Source organism: Saimiri boliviensis, chromosome 4, assembly GCF_048565385.1.
Source record: "Saimiri boliviensis isolate mSaiBol1 chromosome 4, mSaiBol1.pri, whole genome shotgun sequence".
Classification (NCBI taxonomy): Eukaryota; Metazoa; Chordata; class Mammalia; order Primates; family Cebidae; genus Saimiri; species Saimiri boliviensis.
The window spans coordinates 38,557,217-38,567,143 of NC_133452.1; the positions used below are offsets into that span (position 1 = coordinate 38,557,217).

Below are 9,927 nucleotides of genomic sequence, written 5' to 3' on the forward strand. Positions count from 1 at the left end.
GTCAGTCATTCTCATTCTTACTTTTAGCAATATCACTTAAGTGTTCTTATTTGTATAACTTCTGGCCTATAATTTTTTCTTCAGTTGACTTTCAAGTTGTTTCTCGCCATCATTACATTTAACACTGGAAATTTAGTTAAAAATACACGGTTCTGGCTGGGTGTGGTGGCTCACACCTATAATCCCAGCACTTTGGGAGTCCAAGGCAGGTGGATCATGAGGTCAGGAGATCGAGACCATCCTGGCCAGCATGGTGAAATCCTGACTATACTAAAAACACAAAAATTAGCCAGGCATGGTGGTGGGTGCCTATAATCCCAGCTACTCAGGAGGCTCAGGCAGGAGAATTGCCTTAACCTGGGAGGCAGAGGTTGCAGTGAGCTGAGATCGTGCACTGTACTCTAGCCTGGATGACAGAGCAAGACTCCATCTCCAAAAAGAAAAAAAAATACATGGTTTTAAATATGCTTTTCTGAAAATTCAATGATTAAGAAGCAAATGAGCTTACAGTTTCCCTAACTGCTGTCCCATGGTCATTTACTAACATTAAAGCCATATTTCCTATTTGGTCTTTTTTTGTTTTCTTGCTGTGGGTAGAACAATCATATACCTTGGGTAGAGGTAAGAGAAGAAAGATGTATGTTTAAATTGACAAAATGAATTGCTAAATTTATCAGATGGTGGTTTCCCCAGTGCCATTATAATCCATGCCTTTATTGACAGACACAAATACTGTCTGAACTAGTAAGTTTGATCAGAATCGTGGAATACTAATATAATTTTTACTCTATATATTTACTAAAGACTAATTTACCACTCAAGATATTAAACAAGTCCTTTAATTCATTCTGTTGTCATACTCTATTTTCAGATACAATACCTATAAAACATATTCCATCAATAACATGGCTTACAACATAGCTATCATGATAGGCCATAGTTAACAAATATATGCCAACAAACCTATATTTTTATTGTAATTTGATTCATCTCTACTATTGTACACACACACACACACACACCCTGTTGTATTAGTCCATTTGCATTGCTATAAAGGAATACCTGAAGCTGGGTAATTTCTAAACAAAAGAGGTTTATTTGGCTCCCAGTTCTGCAGGCTGTACACAAAGCATAGTGCCAGCATCTGCTTTGGTGAGGGCCTCAAGAAGCTTAAAATCATGATGCAAGGCAAGGGGAGGCCAATATGTCACATGTCGGGAGAAAAAGACAGAGAGGCAGAGAAGCCAGCCCCTTTTTAAGCAGCCAGATGTCACACAGGAACTCATTACTGCAGGGAGTGCACCAAGGCATTCATGAGAGATCTGCCCCCATGACCCAAACACCTCCCACCAAGCCCCACCTCCAACGTTGGGGATTACATCTCAGCATGAGATTTGGAGGAGACAAACATAAAAACTATCATTCTGCCCCTGGCTACCTAAATCTCACTGCTAAATATAATCATCCCTTCCCAAATAATCCCCCAAGGTCAACTTATTCCAGCATTAACTCCAAAATCCAAAGTCTCATTTGAGACTTAAGGTAAGTTTCTTCCACCTATGAGCCTGTAAAATCAAAAAGAAGTTATTCGCCCCCAAGATACAAAGGTGGTACAGGCACTGTATAAACACTCCCATTCCAAAAGAGAGAAATCCAAAACCAAGGGGCAACAGGTTCCACATAAGTTGAAAACCTAGCAGGAGAGACAATAAACCTTAAAGCTCCAAAGCTCTCCTTCAATTCCATGTCCCACATCCAGCGCACACTGGAGCAAGGCATGGGTTCCCAAGGCCTTAGGCAGTTCTGTCCCTATGTCTTTGCAATATGAAGCCCCTGTGGCTGCTCTCACAGGTTGGCATTGAATGCCTGCTGATTTTCTAAGCTCAGGGTGTAAGCTACCAGTGGCTGTATCATTCTTGGGTCTGTGGGACCTAAGCTCCCTTCCCACAGCTCCACTAGGAAGTGTCCTTGTGGGGACTCTGTGTGGGGGCTCCAACCCCATATTTTCCTCCAGCATCGTCCTAGGACAGTTTCTCTGTGAGGGCTCCACTGCTGCAGCAGGCTTCCACCTGGGCACCCAGGCTTTCTGGTACATCATCTGAAATCTAGGGGGAAGCTGCCACACCTCCTTCATTCTTGCATTCTGTGCACCTGCAGGCTTAACACCACATGAAAGCCCCCAAGGCTTACAGTGGCTTGTGCATTCCAAAGGGACCAGAGCTGTAGTTGGGCCTTTTGAGCCACAGCTGGCAGTGGAGAAACTGGGATGTGGAGAGCAGTGTCCCAAGGCTGCACAGAGTAGCAGGGCAGTGCACTTGGACCCTAAAATCATTCCAGGCCTCCAGGTCTGTGATGGGTGAGGCTGCCCTGGGGATTTCTGAAATGCCTTTGAGGCCTTTTTCCCATTGTCTTGGGTATTAGGAATTGCCTCCCTTTTAGTCATCCTAATCTCTCTAGCAAGTGGTTGCTTCATAGCCCACTAAAATTTCTCGCCTGAAAATGCTTTTTCCTTCTTTACCACAAGCCTAAGCAGCAAATTTTCCAAATTTTTAGGCTTTGCTTCCCTTTTAATTATAAGGAAAGCAACTTTAAGTAATTCCTTTGCTGCCATATCTGATTGCAGGTCATTAGAAGCTGCCATGCCACTTCATGAATGATTCGCTGTTCAAAAATTTCTTCCCACTGCACTTCAGCCTGAGTGACACAGACACTGTTGCAAAAAAAAAAAAAAAAGAAGGAAGGAAAGAAAAGAAAAAGAGAAAGAAATTTCTTCTATTAGATACTCTGAGTCATCATTTTTTTTTTTTTTTGAGATGGAGTCTCGCACTGCTGCCAGGCTGTAGTGCACTGGCACAATCTCAGCTCACTGCAATGTCTGCATCCCCGGTTCAAACGATTCTCCTGCCTCAGCCTCCCAAGCAGCTGAGACTACAGGCATGTTCCATCACGACCAGCTAATTTTTTGTATTTTTAGTAGAGACGGGGTTTCACCATGTTGGCCAGGATGGTTTCAAACTCTTAACCTTATGATCTGCCCACCCTGACCTCCCAAAGTGCTGGGATTACAGGCGTGAGCCACCGCGGCCGGCCCGGTCATCACTTTTAAGTTCAAACTTCCACAGATCCCTTAGGACATGGACACAATGCAGCCACATTCTTTGCTAGGTATAACACAGAGATGTTAACTGCAGTTCCCAATAACTTCCTCATATCCATCTCAGACCTTGTCAGGCTGGCCTTCACTGTCCATATTTCTATCAGCATTTTGGTCACAACCACTTAACCAGTCTCTATGAAGTTCCAAACTTTCCCTCATCTTCCTGTCTTCTTCTGAGCCCTCCAAACTCTTCTGACCTCTGCCCATTACCCAGTTCCAAAGCCACTTCCACATTTTCAGGTACCTTTATAGCAACATCCTACTCTTTAGTACCAATTTTCTGTCTCAGTCCATTTGCATTGCTGTAAGAGAATACCTGAGGCTGGGTAATTAACAAAAAAAGAAGTTTATTTGGCCTACAGTTCTGCAGGCTTTACACAAAGCGCAGTGCTAGCCTCTGCTTCTGGTAAGGGCATCAGGAACCTCACAATCATTGTAGAAGGCAAAGGGAAGCCAATGTGTCACATGGTGAGAAAAAAAAAAAAAAAAAGACAGGTAGAGGTGGCAGCCTCTCTTAATCAACTAGATTTCTTTGGAACTCATCACAAGGAAGGCACCAAGCCATTCAAGAGGGATCCACCCCCATGACCCAAACACCTCCCACCAAGCCTCACCTCCAACACTGGGGATAACATCTCAACATGAGATTTAGAGGGAACAAATATCCAAACTATATTACTATGTTCTGGATAAAAGCAAAAAACAACAAAGCCTTTTTTTTTTTTTTTCTGAGATGGAGTCTTGCTCTGTTGCCTGGGCTGGAGTGCAGTGGCACGATCTCGGCTCACTGGAACCTCCACCTCCCAGGTTCAAGCAATTCTTCTGCCTGAGTATCTTGAGTAGCTGGAACTACAGGCATGTGCCACCACGCTCGGCTAATTTTTGTGTTTTTAGTAGAGACAGGGTTTCACCATACGGCCAGGCTGGTCTCGAATTCCTGACCTCGTGATCCACCCACCTCAGCCTCCCATAGTGCTGGGATTACAGGTGTGAGCCACCACACCTGGCCACAAAGCCTTTTTTAAATTAATTAAGTTCAATGCCAAAAAAAATTCTAACAGTACATTTTTAATAATGTTACTATTTACAGTTCAAACTTTAGGAATTATGAATGTCTGGTACTCAAGTGTTCAACAAATGTTAGTTCATTAGGAGTCTATTCACAAACTTGCCAATATTTGAAAAATGTGAGAACAAGTTAAATGCCTCTTTTCTATTTTTATGCTTGTGTTTTAAAAACACAAATGCAGTTTAGGCTTAAATAAAAGTTTTCATAGATCAATACACATCCTGTACCTTTGGGCACATGCAGCTACACATAAAGGATCACCACTGACCATGCATGTTACACTTGAAAAGCTAGTAATAAAACAGTATTCATGCAACTAAATACAAACAAGGCTGAATGAAAATCAGAACAAAATGAAATAAACCCAATTGCTGTTTTTCCTCTCTTTTATTCTCAATCTAAGAACTTAACTGATGTAAAATTGACCTATTTAATACTATCGTCTCACTACTAGCTTCCAGGTTCTTGTGCTACTTGGAAATATACAGATTCCTAGCAATGAGTGAAGTAGAGTAAACTTAATTTTGGGCTTCAACACATTTTGAAGGCAAGAGGAAGAATACAACTAGTGATCTCGCATAAATTTAGTTTCTCTTGAGCTCAATTAATCATCAACTATTAGAGAGCAAGTGTTATGGAGGTCATTCTGGCTATACCAAAGAAAGAATCACACAGTAACAATGGTAATAATACTAACTGCACATTAGAATCACCTGCAGAGCTTTTAAACATAATCACCAGAACATCTGCGTGCCACTCCAGCCGATTAAATCAAAACCTCTGGAGATCAGGCCAACCTCTGGTATTTTTTTCAATCTCCTCAGAGTAATTCCAACGTGCATGAGTAGTTTTCCAATTGAAAACCACTGCTTCAGAAGATCCCCTTTCGCTTCTTCTGTACCTTGACCCCACATCAGACTAAGAGATTGTGTGAACAGGTGAGAACAATCAATTTCAAAGTAAAACCTTAGATCAGACATCCACCATCAGGGAAAATTTTGCAGAGCCCCAGCTCAGGGCTGACAGGTAATCCAATCTTCTAGGCACCTAGTGCTTCCTCCAATCACTGCATGTATACGTTATGTTATACATGTCCACTTGTCTGTCTTCTCCATTCGATTCTAAGGTAAAGTGACCACACAATTCACCAAACCAGGACACTTCTGAAAGTGAAAGGGGCAACTTTCTATACCTGCACTCCATCACGTACAGTTACCATAGTCGAAGTTCCTTAAAACCTCATTCTCCTTTGATTCCTCCCTGCCTAGCACTGAGTTCAGCTCACAGTAGGTGCTCAATAAATTTTTACCAAATGAATAAATGTGATAAAGGTAAGTCCATATTTGAGAGTGGTTAGTAAGTCACTCAGACTACAATGCAATACAGCTATCTCACCACCCACAAAAAATAATTCCTGGTATTTAGTGGCAGCCTCAGCATATCACAGATTCTCTCATTTTCACCAGATGAATGAAGGAAAAGTACTAGTATTCCATATGACATGAAAATAAAAATTAATGCAAATTATGACTTGTTCAACATCATTCTCTACTTTGTTAAAGCATATTAAACTAAAATGCAATGTTATGTCAAAATCCACAGGAGTCTAGAACTTGAAATACAAACAGCTATTTTCTCTTAAGCTATAGAATAATAGAAATTATTAACTCAACAATTTTTGAGATAGGAATTATTAACTCAAAAAAAAAAAAGGAATGCCACTTTCAAGTAAGTCTTGAAAGAACTGCTGGTCATTCTATAGAACAATGTTTCTCAAATCAAATATTTAGAATACTTCCTCCAGTTCTCTAAGCTCTAGTGTTTGGGCAAAGGTTGATAGATGTGAATTAAATACAACAGTCATAACTACACTTTCTCTTACAGAAGGTATAAATATTTTGCTTTCGGCAAACTGCCTTAAAATAACCAACTCTTAAATAAAGCATTTAAACTCTTTAGGTTCATAAGGTTGAGTACTTAAGTCTCCTACAATTTGTTCTAACCATAGTTAAAATTCTATCTTTTGTGAATAAATCCAAATAAAAGTTATGCTACCAAGTGCATTAATAACATAAAGATGAGGTGAAGCTGGTAAACTATTGTCTGTTACTACTACTAACAGCAGCTAACACTTAAGTGCGTGCTTGAGGCCAGGCACAGCTGGAAGCACTGGGAGTAACTCATTTCATCCACACAATCACACTCTGGAGAGGTACTATTGCAATGCTCATTTTACAGACAAGCTGATTAAGTACTTGCTCAAGGGTAAAACTAGTAGGTCTTGGGACTGGAACTAGAATCCAGTCACTCTGTGACCAGTATGCCCTTTCTGGCACCGTGCACTGCCACCTTATTATACACTGACTATGGCAACGTAAGCTAAGGCAATCCTTTCAGAAAGCAATCTGGCAATTGATCAGAGGCCACAAAAACATTCTTCTGATGTTCTTCACTGCTTTCTGGTTATCTATCAACCATGCTCAAAGATTCACCACAGCTTTGTTTAAACAAAAAAGAACAAATGGAACAAAAGTGCCTAATAATAGGGAAATGGTATAATAGCCAAGATTTGGAAGCAACTTAAGTGCTGGATAACTTAGGTCATCCAATGTAAAAACAAAATGTGGTACATATATACAATGGAGTACTATTCAGCCATACAAAAGAATAAGATCCTGTCATTTGCAACATGGATGAAACTAGAGATCCTTATGTTAAATCAGTCAGGCGTAGAAAGACAAACCTCATATGTTCTCACTTATTTGTGGGCTCTAAAATTAAAACATTTGAACTCAGCCAGGCGCAGTGGCTCACACCTATAACCCAAGCACTTTGGGAGGCCAAGGTGGGCAGATCACAAGGTCAGGAGTTCGAGACCAGTCTGGCCAACGTGATGAAACCCCATCTCTACTAAAAATACAAAAAAATTAGCTGGGCATGGTGGCATATTCCTGTAATCCAGCTACTCTGGAGACAGAGGCAGGAGAATCGCTTGAACCCAGGAAGCGGAGGTTGTGGTGAGCGGAGATCACAGTACTGCACTCCAGCCTGGGCAACAGGGCAAGACTCCGTCTCAAAAAAAAAAAAAAAAAAAAATTGAACTCATGGAGATAGAGACTAGAATAATGGTTACCAGAGGCTGGGGAGAGTGGTAGAATGGGTGAGGGGACGTATGGCTGATTATTGGGTACAATAAAATAGTTAGAAAATATTTTTAAAAATAGGGAAATGGTTAAACGAAGCATGCTTGTTCAATGACAACTAAGAACAATGACTATGAAGAATACCATGACAGAAAAAGAAGCCGACAACAAATAGTGACATTTTAGAAAGCAGATATAAACTGCTTTTGCTATAATTTACAATTACGTAGGCAAAGGCTAAATAGTATAAACTGCTTGTAAATGCTGACAGCTACGCTGCATATATTCATATGTTTCTCATTTCTGCTATTCAAATGTTTCAAAATTGATTATTACCTTCATAAGAAAAACAATACATTTTAAGTGTATTATAAAACGACACCTTTAAATATATGCTAATATTCAAACATAGGTGAAGCACATGACTTCATCAAAAATAGGCCAACAGACAGACAAAAGGGTATGGGCAGTTCGCCCACTGTCACACAAAATGCAAGTTTCCTAGCTCAACAATGAATGACTACTCAATTTTCTTAAGTTTCTCATCACTCTACTAGGTAAATAGTAAATTTATCCCAGCTGAGCAAGTTGGCTCACACCTGTAATCCCAGCACTCTTAGAGGCCGAGATAGGATTGCTTGGGCCCAGGAGGAGGTCAAGACCAGCCTGGGTGACATGGCAAGACCCCATCTCTACAAAAAAATACAAAAAAACCTGTAAGGCATGTTGGCACAGACCTGTAGTCCCAGGTACTTGGGGAGACTGAAACAGGAGGTCGGCATGATCTCAGCAGGTCGAGGCTGCAGTGAGCCATGATCGCACCACTGCACTTCAACCTGGGCAACATAGCAAGACCCTGTTTCAAAATAAATAAATAAATAAGTTTATTCCTAAGAACCACGAGAAAGGGCCAAGGGCATCCATTCTAATCCTGGCTTAGCTACCAAAAATAGTAAGCATCTTACACGTGAGTAAATGTTGACAGCTGCGTACAAATCAACAAGTCACTTGACCTCCAGGCTTTCCTTTCCTCCTCATAAAAAGAGAACAAAAGTACAATCCAAATTATTAGGGAGAAATTTAGACAAAATAAGTTAATAATGTATGAGAAAGAATGAAAGGAGGAAGTAACCTCCACAAACACCTTAAACTTTGTAAATATGAGTAAGGAAAATACGAAGATATGCGAACAGGATCCTAAATTGCAAGGTCATGGCAATTAAACAAGGAACTGGGATATGACTGTCTTCTCCTTTAACAATTTCCATTCCCACGCATTTCCTAAATGCATCTCAAAACCTCTGTCATCACTCCATTCACTTAACAACTGTAAACATATTTACACGAGTTAACGGCTACATATATAGCAAACTTTAACGTTTTTATGCTTGTTACACTCTTGTATGAATTTATCCTATGCAAATCTTGAAGAGGAGCACCTTTTCTCTAACTGGTTTGCGGTTCTTTTCACCGAAAGTCTAACCCCTAACTCGCTCTACTCACAAAGTTCAATTCACAACAAATGCTGACCCAAACTGGAAATTCACTCCCGGCACTAGGACAGACTTGGCGCCAGTTTTAAAAGTGGTCATGGCCAAACCTACCAGAAAAATCCTAAAGGAGACAGTATGGTGGTTCAGGTGCTTATTATTCGTGATATAAGATGAAATCGAGATTTGACTAGGTTTTGTTTACAATCCATTTACCCACATCAACACCGTCGGAAGGAAGGTGTGTTGGCGTGAACTTCGCCCAAAGGATAAGAGAGAGAGAAAGAAAAGTGACTCGGGGATGGGCTCACAACCCCGCCTCCTGTCGGACCCACAATATGTGCATTAAAACGCTTCGCTGCAGGCAGCACTGATGTCCATCCTGGTTGCACCGGGCTTCTCTGTGCTACCCTGAGTCCTTTTTGGAGGGAGGGGGACTCGGTGCAGGGGCGGCGCGGGTCAGGCACTCCCAGAGGTCGAGCTCAAGCGGGCCCAAGTCCCCGCGTCTCCCGTCGCCCCCGCCCCGGCCCGCCGGGCAGCCCGGTCTCACCCGCTCCGGGGCGCTCCATGGTCGCGGCGCAAGCGGGCGGCGCGTCTGAAACAGCCGCGGCAGCGGCGGTGGTAGCGGTGGCGGGCCGCAGCCCGGGACTGGAGGCGAGGCCGAGGCGGAGGCCGGGGCGGGGCTCGGGGCCCGAGGGCGGCGCTCGGGGCCGGGGCGGGGTCCAGAGACGGGCGGCGGGGGCCCGGGCCGCGGAGGCCAGGCCTGCGGAAGCGCGGAGCTTCCCGAGCCGCAGCCCCCGCGGCAGCAGCAGGCGCAGCGCCGTCATGCCAGGCCGGACGCCGGAACCAGCCGGAAGGGGCCGACCGAGCCGCCGGTGGTATCCGGATTCCGGCGAGCTGCGCGGCCGCGCTCGGGCCGGGCGGGAGAAACCGAGGCCGACAACCGCGGCGCCGCGGCAGCCCGAGTCCTCTCGACTCTGCAATGCAGCGCTGGGTCCTCGCCTGCCTCCCGAGCCCCGCGGCCTCCGACGGCCCTTGGCAGCCCTCATTTATTTCCTGTGGCGCGGC

The 9,927-nt window shown here is 43.3% G+C and overlaps 1 protein-coding gene across 3 annotated transcripts in view; it reads right to left on the minus strand.

Annotated features, from left to right (window-relative positions):
• The window catches only part of AKAP7 (A-kinase anchoring protein 7), a 151,138-nt gene extending 141,426 nt beyond the window's left edge, over positions 1 to 9,712 (minus strand). For 2 of the 3 annotated variants that reach the window (XM_039467894.2, XM_039467893.2), the window contains exon 1: positions 9,410 to 9,490. In XM_039467894.2, coding sequence (XP_039323828.2) covers positions 9,410 to 9,428 — 19 coding nt within the window. In that variant the 5' untranslated portion in view covers positions 9,429 to 9,490. Of the gene's footprint in view, positions 1 to 9,409 lie in introns of all 3 variants that reach the window. The other variant, XM_039467892.2, reaches the window with a different exon arrangement.
• Positions 9,713 to 9,927: the final 215 nt, after the last annotated feature.